General features: G+C 44.3%; 1 protein-coding gene across 2 annotated transcripts in view; it reads right to left on the bottom strand.

Annotated features, from left to right (window-relative positions):
• Window positions 1-26191, bottom strand: part of arhgef9a (Cdc42 guanine nucleotide exchange factor (GEF) 9a) — a 154416-nt gene that overhangs the window by 68493 nt on the left and 59732 nt on the right. The window contains exon 6 of one of the 2 annotated variants that reach the window (XM_070881994.1): window positions 20852-20983. The exons of the other annotated variant lie outside the window; for it this stretch is intronic. Within the exon in view, the coding sequence (XP_070738095.1) occupies window positions 20852-20983 (132 nt within the window). The remainder of the gene's footprint in view (window positions 1-20851; window positions 20984-26191) is intronic. 2 annotated transcript variants of the gene reach the window in all.

Raw genomic sequence — 26191 nt, 5'->3', positions numbered from 1 at the left:
TAAGATTATGAGGGGGCTTGACAAGGTGGATGCAGAGAGGATGTTTCTACTGATGGGGGAGACTAGAACTAGAGGGCATGATCTTAGAATAAGGGGCCATCCATTTAAAACTGAGATGAAGAGAAATTTATTTTCTCAGAAGGTTGTGGATCTGTGGAATTCGCTGCCTCAGAGAGCTGTGGAAGCTGGGATATTGAATAAATTTAAGACAGAAATAGACAGTTTCTTAAATGATAAGGGAATAAGGGGTTATGGAGAGCGGACAGGGAAGTGGACCCGAGTCCATGATCGGATCAGCCATGATTGTATTGAATGGCGGAGCAGGCTCGAGGTGCCAAATGGCCTACTCATGCTCCTATTTCTTACGTCCTTATGTTCTTATAAGATGGAAATATACAAGCTATTTATCTTGAATGATGAGCATTGGACAGACTGGTACTAGTACAAGATTCAGAAGCATCGAGCAAGGTTAGAGCTAAGAAAATAATCTTCCTCAAAGGTTAGTGATATGTGGAACAAATTCTTAGATTAGCAGAGAGTTGATTAAGGGCCAATTGGCACTGTTCAAATAGAGCTGTATCCATAAGGTCAGTTTAGTGAGGCTATGCTCCTGGAGCAAGAAAATTAAGACCAAGTTGCTTGTTGACCAATCCTGCTTCTTCCGGTGACAGTGCACATTTTCTCCTACCATGCATCATGTCCAACTTATTTAGAGCCCTGAGGGAAGATAAAGTCCTATGAAATTTCTCCTTAACATCTCAAATAAAGCAAAGAAAATTCTTAGATTATATACCTGATATTCAAACCTATACTGTTCATCTTGACCTGTTACATTTTCAAGGATATTTTTGATGTCCCCCAACCGCACAGAAGACATTTTCTGCAGAGTATCCATTAAACTGTCTCTGTACTTATCCTGATAACTTTCACTCCCAGTCGTCACCGAATGTTAATCCAGCTCTTTTCTAATTAAGTGAATTTGACAAAGGATTAATTAGATTTGTTGCAGTCTGCACTGTGCATCTGCTACTCTCGGCAGAAGCCAAGTTGAGAAAAATCTAGTCATTGGACTAAGAACAGTATTTGGCATCAGAAATTATTTGGCTCCCCAAGTAACCCAGCAGGTTTATCCAGTGAGCCACTATGATACACAGACCAGGAAAGCTCTGGGTTGAATCTGTCATGTATGTAACTTTTATGTAACTGTAACCTTCATGTAAAAACACTGCATACTGTATACACCCAAGAAATGCACACCTTGACCACAGGGGGTGAACTTGTGGGATACACTCCTCACCTGTGCATCCAGGTATATAAAGGGAGGTCCCATGCAGGGTCATCACTTCTTGGTCCTGGAAATAAAGGTTCAGGTCACGTAGTGACCTTGTCTGCAGTACATGCCTTATGTGATTCTATAGTAAGGTGTAAGGACACTACATTTGGCGACGAGAAACAGGAATCAACGACCCACGAGGATGGCCACCGGTAGCACAGAGGAACGGTACTGTGTTGGTGAGGACTGGGACGATTTCATTGAGAGGCTCCAGCAGAGCTTTGTCACGAAGGACTGGCTGGGAGAGGAAGCAGCTGACAAGCGGAGGGCGCATCTACTGACCAGCTGTGGATCCAAGACGTATGCGCTGATGAAAGACCTGCTCGCACCCGAGAAGCCAGCGGACAAGTCCTTTGAAGAGCTCAGCACATTGATCGGTGAGCACCTCAAACCGGCGAGCAGCATACACATGGCCTGGCGCCAGTTCTATACACACCGGCGTCGGGATGGACAAAGCATATCGTACTTCGTTGCGGACCATCGGCGTTTGGCCAGCCTCTAAGTTCACAGACGTCTGCAGGGGGGAGATGTTAAGGGATTTCTTCATTGAGGGCATTGGTCATGCTGGGATTTTCAGGAAGCTAATTGAGACCAAGGACTTGACTTTGGAAAGGGCAGCATTGATAGCTCAGACCATCATGGCAGGGGAAGAGGAGACCAAGATAATTTACGCTCGCAGCCCTGGTTCCAACGTGGCGATGGACCAGGGAGTTAACATTGTAAACGTGACTCAGAACCCCGCAGGCAGGTAAGGGCAATTCGACACCGCTCAGGCGGCAACAGGCTCTAGGGTGGGCCAGCAACAGAGACCATGGCAGCGGGATTATCAATTCACACCATCACAAGGGATAATGCGTCTCAGGATGGGACCATTGACACTCACCAACAGAGTGCTCAGGAGTAATCAAAGAGACAAAGAGGAATGCCTGGTAACAGTTCTTTTGTTCACAATTATCTCAGCTCATGCTGGAGGTGCGGTGGCAGACATGCTGCGAGAACCTGTAGGTTTCAACAAGTTATGTGTAGAAACTGTAACTTTAGTGGACATTTGGCCAGAATGTGCAGAACGCCCATAGCGAGGCTAGTTTACGAGGCAGAGGAACCAGATGAGGGGTCTGCAAGACAGGTTGATGCTTGGGGCAAAGCTATGGACGCTGAAGTCCAGCGGGTTCATGTGGCAGACATCCACAGCTCGTATACCAAAACGCCACCTATGATGATGAAAGTTCTATTAAATGGCATCCCGGTACGCATGGAGCTGGACACAGGAGCCAGCCAGTCACTTATGAGTGCCCCACAATTTGAAAAACTATGGCCACTCAAAGCTAACAGGCCCAAACTGGAACGCATTGACACGCAGTTACGGATGTACACCAGAGAGATCATCCCAGTGCTAGGCAGTGCAAACTTGGTGGTCACACACAATGGATCGGAGAACCGGCTGCCACTCTGGATTGTCCCGGGGAATGGTCCCACGCTCTTGGGGAGCAGCTGGTTAGCCGAGATGAACTGGAAATGGGGGGGGGATGTGCACGCCATTTCATCTGTGGAGCGAAGTTCATGCTCACAGGTCCTACAGAAATTCGAGTCACTTTTTCAACCAGGTGTCGGGACTTTTAAGGGCACCAAAGTAGTGATACGCATCACCCCGGATGCCAGACCAGTGCACCACAAAACCAGAGCCGTGCCATATGTGATGCGTGAGAGAATTGAGAGCGAGTTGGACAGGCTGCTAAGAGAGGGCATAATTTCGCCTGTTGAATTCAGTGACTGGGCAAGCCCCATCGTTCCTGTCCTTAAAGCGGATGGCTCGGTCAGGATTTGTGGCGACTACAAGGCCACCATCAACCGAGTGTCACTACAGGACCAATACCCGCTTCTGAGGTCCCACGCAGGGTCATCACTTCTTGATCCTGGAAATAAAGGTTCCGGTCACGTAGTGACCTTGTCTGCAGTACATGCCTCGTGTGATTCTATAGTAAGGTGTAAGGACACGACAGAATCCCTCATCTGTGCTGAGTAGATCTCAGCTAGAGTGCTTGCAGGGACACTGCAATTGGCCTCAATGCCACAGACTCGGGAGGCGAATAGCAACCAAGATCTCAGCTCCTGTTAGCTATCCAGGGACCTCTGCCAGAAGTGCATGCAGAGATTATATAATGAAAGGATTAAGTTTGACTGTGATACCCACCATGGTTGAATACCAACATTCTATCAGGATTAATGGTTGAGGTAGTAGAGGAGATCTAGAGCCTGTGGAACCACAGTCCAGCAAGGAATCAACACTTTAGGAGAGGAATTGAGGAGAGAAAACCGTCCGAGGAAAATTGTGTTACAATTTATAAATAATTCTTCACACCTTTAATCTGTAAATCTATGTCACTTCCTTTGAGTAGGCATTTTAAAACTTCTTAAACAGATGTAAATAAGAACACCATAAACATATATGAATGTAGTTTTATTGTAATTCTGGTGAATAAATTATTCCTGAAAATCAGAGAAGACTGATAGCTATATTTTGCCAGCTAAGGTATGTGCCAATTATACCCAGCACCTCGATGTGAATTTCTTAGTTTCTACAAATAAGGGCAATTAAAATGCTGTTCTGCAAAAGACAAAAATATGCTCCTCATTAACTTGCTTAGTATTTTAACACCTGATTTCAGCCTTGGAGCAAATCTTCTGTATTCCTGAAAAGACGTGGGTGAATCATACGCCCCAACTCGCAATATACACTCGCGGCCGTAAAGGTCTGTGCTGCCTCTCCTAAAGACAAAAATGTACCCTTTTGTCATTTTCTCTGTATCTGCTGCAATGAATAAAACTTGGCTTCCCTAAATGCATACATTTGGGCACATCTCGGATACCCTCCAGCTCCAACATGGTGAATGTCCTTTAGGGAAGGGATTCTGCTGTCTTTACCCAGTCTGGCCTATATATGACTCCAGACCCACAGCAATGTGATTGACTCTTAACTGCCTTCTGAAATGGCTAAGTAAACCACTCAGTTGTATAAGGTGGATCACTACCACCTTCTCAAGGGCAATTAGGGATGGGCAATAAATGCTGACCACATCCCATGAATGAATTTTTTAAAAGTCAGATGTAACTTGTCAGTTCCGGGGGTAGGGGTGAGAGGGATGTGCCCTGAAAAATAACTTGGATCTTTCCCCTTTATAATGGGGGGGGGCACTGTAGGCCATTTTTTAAATAATTCTTAATAAATTAAAATTCCTTCAGGGGTCCAAGGCTGAAGTCTGCTTTGCCCGTTTCCAACAGGCGAACCACTACCGATGAGATCCGGGGTCACGGGAGCTCAGGGTGTTGGGAGTCTCTGCCCTCAGTTCTGGCCCTTCTTACACCATTGGCCTTGAAAGCAGCAGGCAGAAGCTTTGCCCATCTACTAGGTTTCTGCTGGGCGGGCAGGGTTAAAAGATGATTTACAGCTCCATAAAGCAAGACACGTATCTCAACAAGGATTGTATAAAAACCAATTAAATGTAAAACTCAAATATTCAATCAGAAAGTCTTGTATTTGATTTGCTTAGTAAAATTGCACTACAAGAATCCATAACAGGGCCGATCTATGTTTTACAGCCATCAACATGTGTAATTGGCAGGATAAGCCCACAGATCTGTAATCTGTGAAAGACACAAATGTCAAAGAAGCCATGCTTAACCTCCCTTCTGATTTTTGCAATGTTCTTGTACGAATTACTGGAACTGCTTCAACTGGGTTGCTGTAATTGGCGTCAGCTAGGAAATGGGAAAAATCTTACTGCAGATCACTAACCTGTGATCTCTTGTGGAGTGTGTACATGTGTGGACATCAAATTAAACAGAATCAGCTGCAGCTGTAATAACCTCTGCAGTCATGGTCTCACTGCCCAGGCTGATGCATACAAATGGCCACATGTGTGAGGTACTGAAGATTAAATGGCACCTGTTGCACAGTACCAAACACGAGACAACACTTTCAGTAGCAGAGATAGGAGGAAGAAAAAAAGGAAAAGAAAATATTTTTGGAAACATGCATATTATTTTCAGCATCTGCAGATGAGAAAACCTGACAAATATAGTAATACAATTTTTTGTAATGTCTCAATGTTAATATTTAATGTTAAATAACCCACTTCTGTGACAGAATTATCAGATCAAAATATCGTGCTGACTCAAGCAAAATATTCGAGTGCAATAAATCGCTTCCTATTTACTTCTAGATTTCCTATTTCATTATTATACACCTGAATACATACTCTTGACTCAAGCAAAAAGCTAGGATCCTGAATCATTCCTTTTTTCCAGCAATGACATTCCAATTCCAAACAGAAAAATAAACTATTCTGTGGATTAATTACTTTAACAGTAGGGATTGGAAATGAGCATCTGTCCTTCATTTCTTCCCCAATGTTATCCCCAAATACATTTTCAATGTGAGGCATCAATTTATCTGAATCTTGTCTTGAAATATTAACTTCTTGTTCTTTCAGATGCTGACTTGCTGTGGAATTGCAGAAGTTCCTTTTTAGCTTCAGATATTCAATATGTGCTTTTGATAATTTTTATGCCTTGAGATGTTACTGTCAGACTTTGCAGAGAATTCTCATTTTAAAATATTAAATAATTTGTCTCACTCAGTAATTAAAAACTCGGCAACACTGTCTGTTAGCTCAGACAACATTTCCTGAAGTAGATCTGTAATGTGATGAAATCTTTACAGGTTTGTTGAGGTCTCTGAAGCTACCTTTTTGGGAGAGAATTCTATCATTAAGCTGTCCAGTTACCTCAAAAGCTCTAAGCTGAGTTGCTCTCTAATGTTAGTTTTTGTAGTTTTCCTATTTCTTTTGATCAAGCTGCACTGCCACTAACATTTCTTTTTCCCTGGAGCATGAGGAGAAAATATTAGTGCGCTTAATCTACTAGAAATAGCACCCGTGAAGTCATTTATACGTAGTTCTTAGCTGATGACAATGCAAATGGCAAATCAGGTGTTGTTCTGTGCTGATGTTCGAGAACAGCTACTGGGAAGAAAATTCTCTACTACCAAAGCTTCTTTGTTTAGTTTTCCATATTTATATATTTTCTATAACTGGTGTTAAAATTTATTTAAATTTACTTACCATGAGCTGTTTAAACTCTCTGGCATTGTGTGTTAGCTCAGACAAAATTTACCGACGTAATGTGAAAAATATTGGGTTGGATTTTCAGCTTGTTGCTGCCTATGTTTTTGCCCCGGAGGGGCGACAATGATGACTGTAAGCTCTTCTGGGTGGTTGGCCAGCTTCCAGCGCCCTGCCGGCATTTTCGGTGCTGGTTTTGGCAGGGCGCAGAGCATTACCGCCCGGAAGGGGTGAGCCGGTGTGCAACGCCCATGATTGTGGCACCGGCTCGATTTTTGGCTCCTGCCCGATCCATAGTGTTCCATAGAGCGGCCTGCTGGGACCGCCTGTGAAAGCATGTGGTGCGAGCTGTAGCGGCTACAGTAGTAATGTCGACCTCAGGTAAGTGCGATTTTATTTTTGCGATTTATGTCGTGGTGGCATGAGGTATTTACTGGGAATGTTGTTGATGTTTTTTCTGTCAGGTTTTTTTTCTCCCCTGGCCTCTCTCTGAGTGCTCCCCACACTCAGGTCCCAGCTGCCGAATTTTGCTGACTGAGGCGCAAACTTTTCCCGGGTGTAAACATTACCACCCCGCTGCCATTACCGCCCCGAAATGTGCAAAGTTTTTGGGATGTGGGCAACATTTATTGCTCATCCATATTGTCCTGAGGGGATTAAGAGTCAACCACATAATGTGGAACTGGAGTCATTTGTAAGCCAGACAAGGGATGGGTGACAGATTTTCTTCCCTGGAAGCCATCAGTGGGCCAGTTGGGTTTAATGAAAGTCAAACCATTTTCATGGTCAATTTTTGATGCTGGTTCAGTAATGACCAGATTTATTAAATTCAATTCCACAACTTGCAGGGATTGAATCACAGATCTTTCTGTTGAACAGCTATACAGCAAAGAGTACATCTATCTCCTGAGCCACTGTAACAGCTCGAGAGGACAAAACTGAATTAGAATTCCTAATTATTGATCATTATTCCATGACCCCTGCTGGAAAATGCACATAAAGAAAAAAAGACTTGCATTTATATAGCGCCTTTCATGATCACCAGATGTCCCAAAGCGCTTTGCAGCCAATTAAATACTTTTTGAAGTGTAGTCACTGTTGTAATGTAGGAAACGCAGCAGCCAATTTGTGCACAGCAAGCTTTCACAAACAGCAATATGTTAATGACCAGGCAATCTGTTTTAGTGATGTTGAATGAGGGATAAATATTGGCCAGCACACTGGGGATAACTCCCTCTGCTCTTCTTTGAAGAAGTGCCATAGGATCTTTTGCACCCACCTGAGAGAATAGACCATCCACAGTTGAACATCTTATCTGAAAGATGGCACCTCCGGCAGTGTGGCACTTCCTCAGTAGATTTTTGTACTCAACTCCCTGGGTGGGGCTTGAACCCACAACCTTCTGACTCAGAGGCGAGGATGCTACCAACTGAGCCATGGCTGACACATTTATGGATGATGGGGGTAATTTGAATTTTTATTGCTGGGTGAAAAATTGTTGATAACGAATCACCAGTTAGATTTACACCTCGCCCGCTTTTCTTTTCCATCGGTATCGATTGAAGATTTTGGCCCGATGAGAAAAGTTCAAATGACCCCTGTAGAATTTGGACAGGGTTGTACTTGGCTGTCATGCCTCCCCATTGCTAAAAGGTCTGAGAGTTGCTGTTCGAGTGAGGGAGGGCACATGTTGTCAGGGGACAGGCAGCAGAATGGATAGCAAGCTGGCTACAAAACAGAAAACGGAGAGTAAGGCTTGAAGGTAGTTACTCAGACTGGCAAATAGTGGGAAGAGGTGTTCCACAGGGATCAGTTCTGGGATCACTGTTGTTCACCATTTACCCAAGAAATTTGGACTCGGGAGTCTGAAGTACAATTTCAAAATTTGCGGATGACATCAAATTGGGGGGGTATAGTTAACACAGCGGAGGACTGCAACAAAATACAGGAAGACATTAATAAACTTGCAGAATGGGCATGTAATTTGCAAATGAAGTTCAACATAGATTAGTGTGAAGTAATACATTTTGGTAGGAAGAATAAGGAGGCCACATACTCCTTGGAAAATAAATGTCTAAATGGGGTAGAGGAACAGAGGGAATGGGTATAGATACACAGATCACTAAAAGTAGCAATGCAGATTAATAAGGCTATAAGAAAAGCAAATAATGCACTGGGGTTCATTTCTAGAGGGATAGAATTGAAAAGCAGGGAAGTTATGTTAATCTTGTATCGAACCTTGGTTAGACCATACTAAGAGTACTCCGTACAGTTCTCATCTCCATGTTATAAAAAGAACACAGAAGCACTGAAGAAGGTGCAGAAATGATTGGCTCTGAGTTTGGGGGATGGAAGCTGCCTCTGAGCTACGAAACATCTACGAACTTACCTCCTGACTCCAAAGCTACGGAGAGTTCAGGTCTTGGGCCTCCATACATACCCCTGCATAAAGGCCCATGGATTCCAGGTACGTAGGTGGTTTGGAAGCATCCCTGGGATCTCATGGGCCAGGTCATCCAATCGCAAAGGAGGATTCCATTTCAGTAATTTCAGAGCGGAATCCCCTGATGACATGCAATGGAATCCCCAATTAATTAAACAATTTAGACAAATCTAATAAATATAAATGTAAATATAAACATCTATCGGGAAGGATTGAACAGGCTGGGGCTCTTTTCTCTAGAAATGAGAAGACTAAGGGGTGACTTATTCGAGATATTTAAAATTATGAGAGGGTTTGATAGGGTAGACATAGACCTACAGGCAAGACCAGAATTAGAAGCCATAAATATGAGATAGTCACTAATAAATCCAAAAGGGAATTCAGGAGAAATTTCTTTACCCAGAGAGTGGTTAGAATATGGAACTCACTACCGTAAGTAGTAGTTGAGGTGAATAGCATAGATGCATTCAAGGGGAAGCTAGATAAGCATATGAGGGAGAAAAGATCGAAGGATATGTTGATGGGGTTAGATGAAGAGGGTTGGAGGAGGCTCGTGTGGAGCATAAATACCAGCATGGACCTGTTGGTCCAAATGGACTGTTTCTGTGCTAAAAATACTTTGTATGAATGTTGGGGAAGCTATTGCAAGCTTAAAAAAACACTTAATGAGTGTAAGGTGCAGACTGAGTATTATTCTCTGTACAATACCCTTTTCTTTCTAGTTATCACAGTATAATTCAAGATTCAATGATTTTGTGATGTTCTTTTCCCTAGGCACGACCACAGATTAGGCAACACATTTTATACATTTGATTTAGCTGGCCAGTATGCACTAATCCACAGTAGGGTCCTACTTTTGAAGAACATTTCAACTGCAGTTGCAAAAGGAGGTACGAAATGCAATCATTCTGGTAATGGTTATAAGACAGTTTCTAACAGATTCCACACTGAACAAAGGCACTGCAAGTTAATTGAAGCACAATGCCTGCACCTTGTGCTGCAATCAATTCTTTGGCCCCTATTTCAGTACTGAACTTGCTGCAGACTTCTGCCACATTATTAAACAGAGACAGAATGTTCCTACTGAGGCCTGTCTGACTTTATAGAGTGCCTCTTATAATGCAAATACTATTGTGCTGATCGATAGTGCATTAACCTTTAAAGGAGGCTTTTAACGACCTTAATTAAGGATTTTTAAAACTGATTTTTGGGTTAAGGTAAGTACTTAGATTGAACTACTAGAGCAGATAAGTATAGATCAAACAATTGCTGAATTCTGCTGCGCAGTTCAAATCTCGTCCTTTATAATAGAAGTATGTCCTATATTTTTTTTCCAGTCTGGCAGATGTTTGATTTCAAAGCAAATGTTGTATTTTAATATGTTTTGTGGCAGGACATTGGTATACCATGCTGCTGTTGTGCCAAAGTGTGCCACACAGCGATTGGCTACAAATTTATACCAATGATTTCAGAATCAGCTGCTTCTTTTGGGTTACCATGAGAAAATGTGCTTGGCAACAGTTACATGGCAACAGGGAAAGTAGGGAGAAGCAGAGAGTGAGTCATCTTGGGCCACTCTCATTCATCCCCTCGAGGTCAATTCCAGACAGCAAATAGCAGAAGCCTGAGATCAGGTCACTCTTTTGGTTACTCAGGCTAAATTTATACCACAACTTATCATCATGATAGGCAGTTCCCTCAAAATCGAGGAAGATTTGCTTCCACTCTAAAAGTGAGTTCTTAGGCGACTGAACAGTCCAATACGGAAATTACAGTCTCTGTCACAGGTGGGACAGACAGTCGTTGAAGGAAAGGGTAGGTGGGGAGACTGGTTTGCTGCTTGCTCCTTCCGCTGCCTGCGCTTGCATGCTCTCGGCGATGAGACTCGAGGTGCTCAGCGCCCTCCCGGATGCTCTTCCTCCACTTAGGGCGGTCTTTGGCCAGGGACTCCCAGGTTAGCGGTGGGGATGTTGCATTTAAAAAGGAGGCTTTGAGGGTGTCCTTGAAACATTTCCTCTGACCACTTGGGGCTCACTTGCTGTGTCGGAGTTCCGAGTAGAGCGCTTGCTTTGCAAATCTTGTGCCAGGCATGCGAACAATGTGACCCGCCCAACGGAGCTGGTCGAGTGTAGTCAGTGCTTCGGTGTTAGGGATGTTGGCCTGATCGAGGACGCTAACGATGGTGCGTCTGTCCTCCTAGGGGATTTGCAGGATCTTGCAGGGACATCATTGGTGGTATTTCTCCAGCGATTTGAGGTGTCTACTGACTATGGTCCACGTCTTTGAGCCATACAGGAGGGCGGGTATCACTACAGCCCTGTAGACCATTTGGTGCCAGATTTGAGGGCCTAATCTTCGAACACTCTCTTCCTCAGGCGGCCGAAGGCTACGCTAGCGCACTGGAGGCGGTGTTGAACCTTGTTGTCGATGTCTGCCCTTGCTGATAATAGGCTTCTGAGGTATGGAAAGTGGTCCACATTGTCCAGGGCCGCACCGTGTGGCGGGTCAGGTTGGTGGAAGGCCTTTGTCTAATGGATGTTTAGTGTAAGGCCCTACGTTTTCATATGCCTCAGTGAAGATGTTGACTATGACTTGGAGTTCAGTCTCTGAATGTGCGCAGACACAAGCGTCGCCCGTGTACTGTAGCTCGACGGCAGAAGTTGGGGCGGTCTTGGATCTGGCCTGAAGACAACTGTAGCATCAGTAAGAAGCAGCTTCACTTCACATCAATAATAAGAAGCTAGAGTAAAGGAAAGCAAAGAAAAGCACAAATACCGAGTCAGAGCTTGACCTAACTCACCTTGTGCTCCAGAGCTGAATCTGGCCTGACTCTGTATTTACATTACAACTTTAACACCAATGCAAAGCAAAAGTGCTGTCTCAATCAAGAAATTGTGTGGGAAACCTGAGAAATGTTATATATATTTGAAAATCAAGGTGAAAAGACAAGTTTCTTAAAGCAGGATGCCACCAATATTGAAAACATAAACGAGAACATGAGTTAAATCAGGAAATAGTGTTCAGATAATGCTATTGAGGGAGTACAGCGAAGGTTCACCAGATTGATTCCCGGGATGGCAGGACTGACATATGAGGAGAGACTGGATCAACTGAGCTTGTATCCGCTGGAGTTTAGAAGAATGAGAGGGGATCTCATAGAAACATAAAAAATTCTGATGGGATTAGACAGGTTAGAAGCAGGAAGAAGGTTCCCGTTGCTGGGGAGTTCCAGAACCAGGGGTCACAGTCTAAGAATAAGAGGTAAGCCATTTAGGACCAAGATGAGGAGAAACTTCTTTACTCAGAGAGTGGTTAACCTGTGGAATTCTCTACCGCAAAAAGTTGTTGAGGCCAGTTCGTTAGATATATTCAAAAGGGAGTTAGATATGGCCCTTACGGCTAAAGGGATCAAGGGGTATGGAGAGAAAGCAGGAAAGGGGTACTGAGGTTAAATGATCAGCCATGATCTTATTGAATGGTGGTGCAGGCTCGAAGGGCCGAATGGCCTGCTCCTGCACCTAATTTCTATGTTTCTATGCTTCTATGTAATGCCAAAATTTGGATTTTCATAGCTTGAAGACTGTAGGAGGACAGGCTGAAGGACAAAGCAGATTTCTACAGTTTTGAGGTCTTGGGAAAAGAACAAGTTCGAGTCGGAAACTGTGAAGAGTCTTGATTTCAACAGGGAGAATGTACAGAGCAGAAAAAAAATGCATGTATTTGCAGTTTAAGAGGAAAAGTTCAGACGAGCAGATAGCAGTATTGTTGGGTGAAGTATAGCATGGCCCCAGCTGAGAGCATAAGGGAGAACTCACACTTAACATTCTGTGACACACTGCGTGAGCATCTAAACACTTTCCACAAATATAACACCTTATGCTCGAGACAAAAATGACCTCCACCGATACACTGAGAACAACTTCTAGAAAACACATATCATTTTCGACTTGTGTGAAATTCAGCCGGAACAAGTAATACAGTTTAACAACATAAATCTAAATTAGTTCACCTTCACAAGGAAAATCAGTTAGAGGAAATCAAGTCAGATAAATTGAACTGGAAGTCAGTTAGTCGACAGAAATTGGAACTGGATGAATTGTAAATGGAACCAATTTACAAGTCTTTGAATTCTGAATGGGAAGCTAAAAGTTCTGTTGGAACAGTGGGGCATTTACTTTTAAATAAGGCCATCATTACTTTGAGCTCACAAGGTCTTCTTGACACACAGCTTGATATATTGTTCTGGTCACTGAAAAACAAGGGAGGCAACACAGAGCAGAGCCACAGGCTCATACCTCTATTCTCAAAGGAGCCCGAGTTATGAGGAAAATCCAGAGAGTCATGGGGGCCAAAATTCAGCTCCCCAAAAAGGCCGCTTACCACCGGAAAGCGGCGGCCAAGCGGGTGAATCGAGCGGCCGCTGACTCCCGGTCCAATTGCCGCCTGCAGCGAAATTCAGCCTGGGGATTTTTCTGGCGGTCCTCACTTCTGCCCCACCACTGCCGACCGGTCCGAAGTGCATAATCAAAGCGCGCACCACCGATCTCCCGCACATCCAGCGAAATTCAGCTTTAAAGATCTTCCATCCACCAAGCGGTGCCCCCGACAGCTTTTTCTCTCAGTGCGCCTTGTTTTCTGTGTGCGGGCCAAGTCGGCCGGCCAATTATGCCCCCAGGTTTGGCCGGGCTGCCAACAGGCCGCTGGCCCAGCCGAAACCCTCCCTGGTGGCCCAGTGGACCTAACCCAAAAATTAGCGCAGGCTCTCCCCTTTAAGTGAAGGGGAGAGACGTGGTGACGCACACGGGTAATGATGTCATCACCGCTCGGCTGATTTTTGACAGCGGCGGTGACTCAGTTCACTTCCACCCCACTAGAGTGTTTAACGCCCCACTTTCGCCCCCCATTATGACCGTCTTCTGGGCCACTTCAAAAAAACGGACAAAGAGCTGAATTTCGTGAAAGAGGCAACCTCATCCGACGCGGCAGAAAAAACACTTCAGGATTGATAGGCGTGACCTGTTTCAGGCGGGGCTGAATTTCAGCCCCATGCTTTTCAGCCTGAAAACTATGCATCTGAGAGGTGAATTAATAGAGACATATACGATGATAAATGATGTTGAACGGGTAAATCTGGAATACTATTGTAACAATATAATGTATAGCGCCCTCTAGCTAGGAGGCCTAGAGCCCTGGAGTTGTATTTAAGGAACCTGCCTGGCTGTGTGAGGAATGGCATTTTAACTGCACATGGCTGATTGAGAGCTACTGAATAAATGGAGTTAAGTTGACCAAAGAGTGTTCGGAGACTATAAAATACACGGTGTCAGAAGCAGAGACTTCCAATCTTTCACATCAATGATTGAAATATTGGAACTGTAAGACTTTTTTGAGCTGATCAAAATCGGCGTTAAGCAGTGCAGTGCAGAGCGTGCTTCGTACACATCATGCGTGGATCCATGAAGGACGATAAATAGTCATAAACTTTTAAAGTAATCTAGAGCTATTACTATTGTAAACTTAAGATAGCATAAGCTATTGTAGAGCTTGGATTGAAAAAGTATTTCTACAAATACATGGCCACAATATTTTACTATTAAACTGTTCTAATCTTCTGGTTATTTGAACTGTATACATTTATATGACATACTCAAAGTCCTAAACTGTAGCGAGCTATCATGACCACCACGATACCAACTCCCACTCACATTCCCCTCCCACCTCCATTGCAGGTAACTGGTGATTTGAAAGCCAACTGGAAAAAATTCAAACAGCTGTGGGACAGCTATGAAATTATCACGAATATTGTGAAAAAAACAGGTAAAATTAGAGTTGCAACATTTATCACTGCCATTGGCAGAGTTGCCCTAGATATCCATAATAGTCTTCCTTACAAATCAGAGGAAGACAAGCAGGAAATTGAGATTATTTTGAAGCTGTGGGAAGAGCACTGTAAAGGTAAAACCAACATCATCTCTGAACGGTACCAGTGTAACAACTGTGTATAAGGGGACCGGCGTTTTGACAGATATCTCATGAAAGTGAGGGAGCTGGCATCATCATGAGATTCAGGCAGTTTGAGAAATGATTTCATCAGAGACAGTATAGTCTGCTGCGGAATATCTGATAACACTCTGCATAAGAGGCTGTTGCAAGAATCAAGCCTAACACTAGATGAATGTGTGATGCTCTGTAAAGCTACAGAGACCACAGTTGTGCAAATGAATTCCATGAAGCTCACCAAAACAGACTCTGAAGATGTCAAAGCTGTCAGACAGAAACCCCGACCCACAAAAAAAGAATTCCCAGACAAAGAGTTCATGAACAATTGTAGATATTGTGGCAAAAGACATGGGCTGTCCAAAGCTAAATGCCCAGCATATGGGAAGACCTGCATAAGTTGTGGCAAACAAAATCACTTTTCTCTAAAGTGCAGGCAGAGTGGATCAAGGCAGGTCTACACATAAGCATAAATATAAGGGCAAGTCAAAAGTTAATGCACTATATGAAGACAGTGATAATACAGATTTTGAAGTCAGGACTGTAAAAAAGCTTCGTAAAGTTGATCGCATAACCAAGGACAAAGCTGACAGAAAGTATCCTAACAAGATTATGGCTACCTTCTCCATTAAAGGTCAAATGGTAAAAATGCAAATAGATTGTGGGGCCACATGCAATGTGCTACCTCTTAGATACTTACCTAAAGGCTTAAAGGTAAAAGAATCTAAGACAACACTGTCTCTATATGACAACCATGCAACCATTCCAGTGGTAGGGACTTGTAATGTACTGGAAAATACAAAGAACAAGCAAAAGTACATTGTCCCCTTTGTGATCATTTGAGGGCCAAAGTGCACCACTGATTGGCTCATTGCACTGCTCAACAGCTACAACTGATACAAGTGCAGCATCAGAATATTGCGGTGATAAATGAACGACGCGAATCGCAAACTACGAACAAGGCAAACATTTCGCTAGTGTCAAAAAACTGATGTCAACAATACGTATCCAGATATGTTTAAGGGACTTGGACACATGCCAGGGACAGTTCACCTTGAACCTAATGAATCAGCAACACCAGTTATAATGTCACCCAAACAAAGTACCAAAAGCTATCAAACAACACGTGACAGCTTTCCCGGTGCTCAAGTACTTTGACACCAAACTTGCAACTGAAGGTCGAGAAGATGCTTTGAGCAAAGGTCTTGGGTTTGTCCTTCTGCAACAGGGAAAACCAAATGCATACACAAGCAAGCGCTCACTCCAGCGATACTCTCAAATCAAAAAGGAGTTGCTCGTTCAAGTCTTTGGAATGGAACAAAACTATCAATATGTATATGGTTGCAATATCACGCTATGGACAGACCTTAAGCCTTTGGTTGCCATATGATGCAAGCCGTTATCTGCAGCACCCAAGTGGTTACAACGCCTGCTCATTTGGTTCAACCAATATGATGTTGAAATAAAGTATTAACCAGGAAAAGAAATGTACCAAGCAGACACCCTCTCGCGTGCATACCTCAAAAACGTGGAGCGATCACCAACTGAAATTGTAGTGGAATGCATCCACATGGTAAACTTTCTCATTCTCTCCAAACAAGGACTAACTAACATACAACGTGTAACTGCAAGCGACTCCACACTACAACCAGTCATACAATGAATCACAATGGGATGGCCAGAAGCGACACATGAATGCCCACCTGAAACACATGCATACTTCAAAGTTCGTGATGAACTCACAACATAGGATGACATAGTCTTCAAAGGCTATCGCTGTGTCATACCAAAAACCCTGAGATCCAATATTCATCAGCGACTTTATGCTGCTCACACTGGCATCAAGAGCACTCTTGGTGTGCCAGAGAATCTGTTTACTGGCCAGGACTGAACCGTGACATAAAAGACTATGTTTCAAAGTGTGAAATATGCAACATCTATCAATCGAGCCAACCAAAAGAGCCATTGATAAATTATGACCTCTCTCAGAGACCATGGGAAAAGATTGGTTGTGACATATTCACACTCGATGGCAAAGACTACTTATGCACAGTGGACTACCATTCGGACTATTTCGAGATAGACAATCTGCAATGGAAAGAAAGATGCCACACTCATCATCAAAAACCTCAAGAAACACTTCTCTAACCATGGGATTCCAGACAAGGTTCAATCCGACAATGAATCTCTCTTCAACTCACAACAGTTCATAAACTTTGTCAGAAAATATGGATTTGATCACACAACAAGCTCACCAGAATATCCACAAAGCAACGGAAAGGTTGAGAACACGGTTAAGCTTGCAAAGCGTTTAATCAAGAAGACAAAGAAAGACTGTGGTGACTTCTACATGAACCTTCTCATCTGACGAAATATATCAACTTTAGGCCTTGATAGTTCACCAGCACAACACTTACTCGGTCGCCGCACAAAGACAAACATCCCAATCGCAAATGAACTACTCAAACCAAGAATCATACAGGATGTCAACGTCAACAAAGAAAAGAACCATGTCAAACAAGTACTTCAATGACAACCTGTGAAAACAAGGATATGTCGCCTGATATTCCCCCTCAGAGCACGAATAGAGGGATGAAAGCAATCAGTGCACAGAACACCACTGAAACTACCAGTTTGAGGCAAAGCAACAGAATCTGCACAACACCAAAATACCTGGAGTACTATGTACAGAAATAAGAAATTCTGTATAGAATACCTGGAGCACTATGTACAGAAATGGACATTTGGATAAAGAATCAATAGGACAAGGGTTTTGTTGTTATTTGTTAAACTTGTAATTTTTATTACATGTATTCATAAGAAATTAATTACCAGTTTATATCGAAGCTCACTTTAATTCATTTTGCTTCTTATGAAAAGAAAGGTGTAATGATATAATGTATAGTGCCCTCTAGCTAGGAGGTCTAGCGCCATGGAGTTGTATTTAAGAAACCTGCTTGGATGTATGAGGAATGCTATTTTCCTGCACATGGCTGATTGAGATCTACAGAATAAATAGAGTTAGTTCAACTTAAGAGTGTTCAAGAGACTATAAAATACAACTATAAGTTAAACGGTTAGAAAGGGACAAGGTTCAAACTAGTAAAAAAATAACTTTAGGACTGATATCAGGAGGTTCTTCTTCCCACAAAGACAGATCAACACTTGGAATTGTCTTCTGCGCAGAGTGATGGAGGCAAAAACCCTGGAATGATTTAAGGAACAACTAGTTACAGCAATGGGAGGGAGTGTAGGGTTGCTCGATGGATTAAGGTGGCCTGAAAGGCCTTCCTCATTGATAAAGAACTGTGATCTCTTTGCTTTTCTTTCTACATCAGCAATGTTTACAACCCTGCATTCTTTCCCAGTAGTCATACATGACGCCGCTTCAATCCTATTCTGATTCTAGTGATTTTGCCAAGCTGGTGCAGGTCTATGCAGAGCTTTAACTTGAATCCAGCTGATATTATAAAAAGACAAACAATTAATGGTTGTTTGGACTAGGATAACCACCAATTAGTTTTTTCTGAACAGTCCAATTTTGGCAAGTATAAAAAATGTATTTTTCAAAAGATGCATATGTGTGAAATGAGCTCAATTGTGCAAATGGAAAACAGTTTTAATCTGAAGATGGGCCGTTTTGTGCGTGTACGCAGTCCACTTTTAGACGTCCCATTCTAGTTCGGGTTTGAACTGAGCAAAGATGATTATCCTTGTTCCAACACTGCATTTACCGCAAATTCACAGCGGCGAAACGGTTTGGCATCTCCCATTGACAATTGTTAAGGGTCGCCAGACGAAAAGCTGATCGGTGTCGTAGTGTCTGAGAGTATCTCAAGGCTGAGCAATTACAACAACAACTCACAGTTATAAAGTGCCTTTAACCGTGTAAAATGTCCCAAGGCAGAGAATACAGGGCAGAAATTGAGTTTGGCAATGTTATCGTATAAATGCTTAATTCACATATTACATCACCTTCTTTGCTATTCTAATGGAGATGTCAACCTGCTTAAAATTAAAAAAATAAATAAATGGAATAAGACCTTCATTAACATAGCAGAAAGAGTGAAATATTAGTATATTAAGCATTCACTCAATAGTTTAATTGATTGTAAATTTTACCCTATGATATCCAACGAGTGCAATTGCAGATTCTTCTGGAATTCAACTGAGGCTAGTCATTCTATTACAGCTCAAAACAGTACTACTTTACATCTTATAAAGTACCTTGCATATACCTGTTGCAAGATTTTTCTTTACCTACAGTTCATAAATTTCTAGTTTTGATGTCAGCTTTGTGCAGATCCCAACATGGGCATCAATTGGCATGGTGCAATTGACGTCTGCACCCCTGAGTTAGAGCGGTGGAAAACATGAACTACTCCTGATTGCTATCCAGTTAGCCCTGCTGGAAAGTGAGCATGTATAGACATCAGATGAAGTCATGAGCAGGCTTGGCTGTGATGCCCTTCACAGTCAAACAGGCTGCCAACATTCACCGTCTAGGCTCACAAATGAAGAGTGACCACTTGGGAAGCAGGCTGGAGATTAACTGGTGTCTGTGGAACCATACCTCAGGAAGAATTAGCACTTCCAGAGGAGGATAGGGAAAGATCAATTTGATAAGTTTTTTTTTGGCCCTTTGATACTGTTACTGGGCCACTGGGAGAGCACTACCAATGCAGAATTTATGATCTTTGAGCAATGGTCTGCTATTTCTATACCCATCATCACATTGATCAAGATTGCGGGGCCTGTTGACCAATAGGAGGTCAGCAGTAAATTGACCCAGAGGCTGCACTAGGAGAAACACCACTATTGTAGTGCACCACTGTAACAGTGGTTAGGGCTGTTTCAGTGCTGTAGCAGGGGTGGAAATTTATAGAGCTTCAAACAGTGAGTTACAGGAAAGGTAGGCATTGATTTGGGAGATGACAACACATTTCTGGGTTAATATTCCTGAATTATTAAACAAGGACTTCAAACTTCTATCTTTCCATCTTTCATTTAAGCATTTTACAGCATTCTGAACTCAACATCGAGTTCAACAATTTCAGACCATAACCTCCGCCCACATTTTGTTCCCTTTCCTCGCTTTTTTTTTTACAAAAATTCCCCCCCCCCCGCTTTTTATTTTTATTTTGTTTCTCTCTGTTTTCCATGACAGCTGACATTTATTCCATTATTCACACCCGATCTAGACTCAGCTTTTGTTTCCTAATTTGCTATCACCATCTCAATTCGGCCCATCATCCCCTTTGTCTCTCAAATCTCTTCTGCCTTCCACCCTATCACAGACCTTCCCTTTTGTTCTTTCCTCCCTTCCCCCTTTCAGTGTCCCTGCATTTCCTTAAGAATCTGTTACATTTTGAACTATTGCCAGTTCTGACGAAGGGTCATCAACCTGAAACGTTAACTCTGTTTCTCTCTCCGCAGATGCTGCCTGACCCATTGAGCTTTCCAGCATTTTCATTTTTTATTTCAGATTCCAGCATCTGCAGTATTTTGCTTTTGCTTCAAACTTCTATATTTTGCAGACTTTCTAGAGATGTGTTTTAATAATTTGCAGTTAATATTGTCCTTTCTTGCCCCCAATTTCCTCCCCTTTTCTCCTGAAGACACAGACTCTTCATTGGGCTCAGTCCCTCAAATACCAGCAGCTGACTGTCACCTCACTCAGAGGGCCATTCATCAGCAGGGATTGATGGACAGAAAGCAGCAGCACTGGATATCTTTTATGCCTCACGAGCTGTTAGACACTGAGGCCAATTGTAGCATTTCAGCTGTTGCCCCAGCTGATATTAGCTAACTAGATGCTGTATTGGGAAGGTGATAGGTCTGATATTTTGAAAGGGTGAGATCAAATAGTCAAAAAGTCTTCTTTATTCAAACCTATCTTAAGATCTCACATCAACCAGATAACCACAAACATAGAGGTCCACAGCCAGATTGTCTTACCTTTTTACACATCACCAATTGATGGTCAAATAGGAAGAAGGTCCTCTGCTGGTTCCGTCCATAGGGCTGGTAAATCCATGTCATTTCCCCAGAGTAGATCAACTCGGAGCTCCTGTCCAGAACATCGTCACCCTTAAAATATAAAAAATACATCTCTCAAATAACAACCTGTATTTGTATTAAGTGATTAATGCAATAAAATATCCCAAAATATTTCTCATGGGGAGAGATGAACTTAACAGTCGAGGATTTAGAAGAGTTGGCTACAGGCATGGTCTAAAAGATAGGTTTTGAAGAGTTTTTTAAAAGCGAGGAAGCAGCAGGGCAAAGAGGTTTTGTGAGGGGAGAACTCCAGAGAGTGGGGCCAAGACAGCTGAAAGTTCTGCCACCAAGAAAAGAATGCCAGCAAGAGGATATACAGAAGACCTTTGACACTCTCAACCGCGAGGGTCTATGGAGCGTCCTCCTCCGTTTCGGATGCCCCCAGAAGTTTGTCAACATCCTTCGCCTGCTTCACGATGACATGCAGGCCATGATCCTTGCCAACAGATCCATTACAGACCCAAGTCACGTCCGGACCGGGGTCAAACAGGACTCAGTCATCGCTCCAACCCTCTTCTCAATCTTCCTCACCGCCATGCTCCACCTCACAATCAACAAGCTCCCCGCTGGAGTGGAACTAAACTACAGAACCAGTGGGAAGCTGTTCAACCTGCACCGTCTCCAGGCCAGGTCCAAGATCACCCCAACCGGACGACGCCTGCATCTGCGCACATTCTGATGCTGAACTCCAGGATATAGTCACTGTATTCAATGAGGCATATGAAAGCATGGACCTTACGCTAACAACCGTAAGACAAAGGTCCTCCACCAGCCTGTCCCCGCCGCACAGCACTGCCCTCCAATCATCAAGATTCACGGCGCGGCCCTCGACAACATGGACCATTTCCCATATCTCGAGAGCCTCTTATCAACAAAGGCAGACATTGATGCGGAGATTCAGCATCGCCTCCAGTGCGCCAGTGCAGCCTCCGGCCATCTGAGGGAAAGAGTGTTTGAAGACCAGACCCTCAAATCTACCACCAAGCTCATGGTCTACAGGGCTGTAATAATATCCGCCCTCCTGTATGGATCTGAGGCATGGACGATGTATAGAAGGCATCTCAAGTCGCTGGAGATATATTACCAACGATGTCTCCGCAAGATCCTGCAAATCCCTTGGGAGGACAGGCGCACCAATATCAGTGTCCTCGACCAGGCTAACATCTCCAGTATTGAACCACTGACCACACTCGATCAGCTTCGCTGGGCAGGCCACATTGTTTGCATGTCAGATACGAGACTCCCTAAGCAAATGCTTTATGCGGAGCTCCTTCATGGTAAACGAGCCAAAGGTGGGCAGCCTCAAGGACACCCTCAATGCCTCCCTGGTAAAGTGCGACATCACCACGGACACCTGGGAGACCCTGGCCGAAGACTGCCTGAGGCGGAGAAAGTGCATCCAGGAGGGCGTTGAGCTCTTCGAGTCTCAACACAAAGAGTGTGGAGAGGTCAAGCGCAGGCAGCAGAAGGAACGTGCGGCAAACCAGCCCCACCGACCCCTTCCCTCGACGAATGTCTGTTCCACCTGTAACAGGGTCTGTGGCTCTCGTATTGGACTGTTCAGCCATCAGAGAATTCACTTTGGGAGTGGAAGCAAGTCTTCCTCGATTCCGAGGGGCTGCCTCTGATGATGATACAGACCCAAATTTGGAAGATTTTATGGAACTGGCTGGGACGTAGGGCTAGGATGTGGTTATGTTATGGAAAACTTGTAAACAAAGGTTTGAATTTGGTTTATTGGGAGACAGAGAGCCTGTGGAGGTCACTGAGAAAAGAGGTGATAGGTGAGTAAGACTTAGTGCAGGGCAGGATGTGGGCTGTGAAGCTTTGGACAAATTGGGGCTCGAGAGGCTGGCAAAGTGCGACAGTAATGTTGGGTTTTGGGGTAATATGATGAAGCAGAGATAAGGGTTTGAGTGATGGAGGGATGTGATAAGGGCAATGGCAAGCAGCTCTGCACAGGTAGAAGTAAGACATTTTGGTGATGGGAAGAGAATGAGATTGTGCTCACAACCTCAATCGAGACTCTGCCTTTGACTCGAGTGTTCTCGACTCCATCCCGCACAATGCTACCCGCCACCACCTCAGTGAGACCCCAACACTGCACGTAGTAGAAAAAGCCATAAGACAGCTTAAAAACAACAAGGCTACGGGTGCGGACGGAATCCCTGCTGAGACATTGAAGTATGGCGGAGAGGCCACTGCTGGCGCAAATACACGATCTCATTCTCTCATTTGGAGGGAGGAGAGCATGCCGGGGGAACTCAGAGATGCAGTAACCGTGACCATCTTTAAAAAAGGGGACATGTCTGACTGCGGCAATGACAGAGGAATCTCCCTGCTATCAGCCACTGGGAAAGTCGTCGCGAGAGTCCTCCTCAACCGTCTTCTTCCCGGGGCCAAGGAGTTCCTCCCGGAGTCACAGTGCAGATTTTCTCTCCTACGGGGCACAACGGACATGATTTTTGCAGCGCGACAGCTACAGGAAAAATGCAGGGAACAGCGCCAGCCCTTATACATGGCCTTCTTCGACCTTACAGAGGCCTTTGACATGGTCAACCGCGAGGGTCTATGGAGCATCCTCCTCCATTTCAGATGCCACCAAAAGTTCATCACCATCCTCCACCTGCTCCACAACGACATGCAAGCTGTGATCCATCACAGACCCAATCCACGTACGGACCGCGGTCAGACAGGGTTGCGTCATCGCCCCAACCCTCTTCTCAATCTTTCTCGCCACCATGCTCTACCTCACAGTCAACAAGCTCTGCGCTGGAGTGGAACTAAACTACAGAACCAGTGGGAACCTGTTCAACCTGCACCGTCTCCAGGCTAGATCCAAGATCACCCCAACCTCAGTCGTCAAGCTACAGTACGCGGACGATGCCTGTGTCTGCGCACAGACAGAGGCTGCACTACAGGATAGTCAACGTATTTATTGAGGCGTACGAAAGCAAGGGCCTCATGCTAAACATTTGTAAGACAAATGTCCTCCACCAGCCTGTCTTCACTGCACAACACTGCCCCCCAGTCATCAGGATCTACGGCGCGGCCCTGGACACCATGGACCACTTCCCATATCTCGGGAGTCTCCTATCAACAAGAGCAGGCATCGACGACGAGATCCAACACCGCCTCCAGTGCGCCAGTGCAACCTTCGGCCGTCTGAGGAAAAGAATGTTTGAAGACCAGTCCCTCAAAATTGCCACCAAGCTCATGGTCTATAGGGCTGTAGTAATATCTGCCCTCCTGTATGGCTCAGAGACATGGACCATGTACAGTAGACACCTCAAGTTGCTGGAGAAATATCACCAACTATGTCTCCACAAGATCCTACAAATCCCCTGGGAGGACAGACGCACCAACATCAGTGTCCTCATTCAGGCCAACATCCCCAGCATTGAAGCACTGACCACACTCGATCAGCTCCAATGGACAGGCCAGGCAGGCAATCCGCATGCCAGACATGAGACTCCCAAAGCAAGTGCTCTAGTCGGAGCTCCTTCACGAGAAACGAGCCAAAGGTGGGCAGCGGAAACGCTACAAGGACATCCTCAAAGCCTCCCTGATAAAGTGCGACATCCCCACTGACACCTGGGAGTCCCTGGCCAAGACCGCCCTAAGTGGAGGAAGTGCATCCGAGAGGGCGCTGAGCACCTCGAGTCTCAACGCCGAGAGCATGCAGAAATCAAGCGCGGAGAGCGGAAAGAGCGTGCGGCAAACCAGTCCCACCCACCCCTTCCCTCAACGACTATCTGTCCCACCTGTGACAGAGTCTGTGGCTCTCGTATTGGACTGTTCAGCCACCAAAGAACTCACTTTAGGAGTGGAAGCAAGTCTTCTTCGATTCCGAGGGACTGCCTATGATGATGATGATGATGACGATGATGCACCATCTGGTTAAACTTGATTGAGCATTTAGTGAGAGGATGGAGTTGTAAGCAAGAGTTCAGAGTTCTTGGCAGGTCACATTACTTATAAAAGTAAGGGTTTTAAACGTTTATGTTCCAATAGACTTAACTCTTATAAGGCTGCAATAATATTTCTGAATGAAATATTATGCAGAATTGGTTGGTGCTTATGACTTACGAACCCTGAGGATTTGTCTAAAATTGAAGTGCTGGGAAGGTTATGGAAGTGTTATATCAGTAACCTAACCAATCTAATCCAATTCAATTCTATACATCCATTAATATATATCGGGATAGAAATTGGACCTAGTTGTCGTAACCATTTTACCTGCAACAAGGCCTAATGTCGGGGACCAATAAGGATTCCTGAAAATCATCAGACTGGAAATTGGATTGCAGCATTTTTTGAAACAGGCCATATGTATGTAAATGAGGAATTAAACAGCTGTTTTAGGACCTCTTAGATCAGCTTCACCTGACCTGGATTGCAGCCTGGGAACCAGCTGTCACCGAAAAGGTGAGTTCAGTCAATGTAATTTTTTTATTTCAGTAAATGTTAAAAAAGCTTAATGTGGAGCCAGGAGGGTTGTTCCTCCTGGCTCTATAGCAGTCCTCACATCCACTGCTGGTGAGGAGCTGACCCTCTCCAATTGTCCTTCTCTCACCACCACCACCCCCATCACTGGCACTCATCTAAGGCCACTGACGGTGAGGCAGATGGCCTGAAACTCGTTCATGCAGAAGAGTGGGCTGCCTATAGAGGTGAGGCAGCCACTGTCAGCTCGCCCAGGTATTTTACATGAATCCTGAGACTCAATTTCAGGCCGGGCTCGGGCCTCCAGGTATGGCCACCTGTTATGGCCATGTTACCGTCTTCTCGCCCAAAACCGGGTACTGACTAATTTCTACGCCAAGAATCTTTCACAGCAGGGTATAGCCATCAGGCAGCCACTGGGCACACAGTGCGCCCCCTATTTCATCAATCAATGCTGTTTCACCATATCTTCAATCCATTCTCACTTTGGCAATGCATCCAATTGTCTACTGTTAAATCAGTAGAGTATAATTCTGAGGCCATCATGCTGAAGCTGTATGTACTCTGGTCAGGCCACACCATGAGCACTGATGTCAGTTCTGATCACCAAGGCACAAGAGAAACATCAAATCCAGGAGGTGGTGTAGACAAGGACTGAGTTATGAGCAAGGATTAGAAAAACTCAGGCTTTTTTGCCTTGGAAGGAAGTAATTGAGAGGGGACCTTATAAAGATGTAATATATACTGGGGTATAAATTCAGTGGAGAAGAAAATTAGACAGAGCTCAAAACG

Source organism: Pristiophorus japonicus, chromosome 6 (assembly GCF_044704955.1).
Source record: "Pristiophorus japonicus isolate sPriJap1 chromosome 6, sPriJap1.hap1, whole genome shotgun sequence".
Classification (NCBI taxonomy): Eukaryota; Metazoa; Chordata; class Chondrichthyes; family Pristiophoridae; genus Pristiophorus; species Pristiophorus japonicus.
Note: the sequence above shows the minus strand (reverse complement) of the source record. Positions and strands in the feature narration are given on the sequence as shown.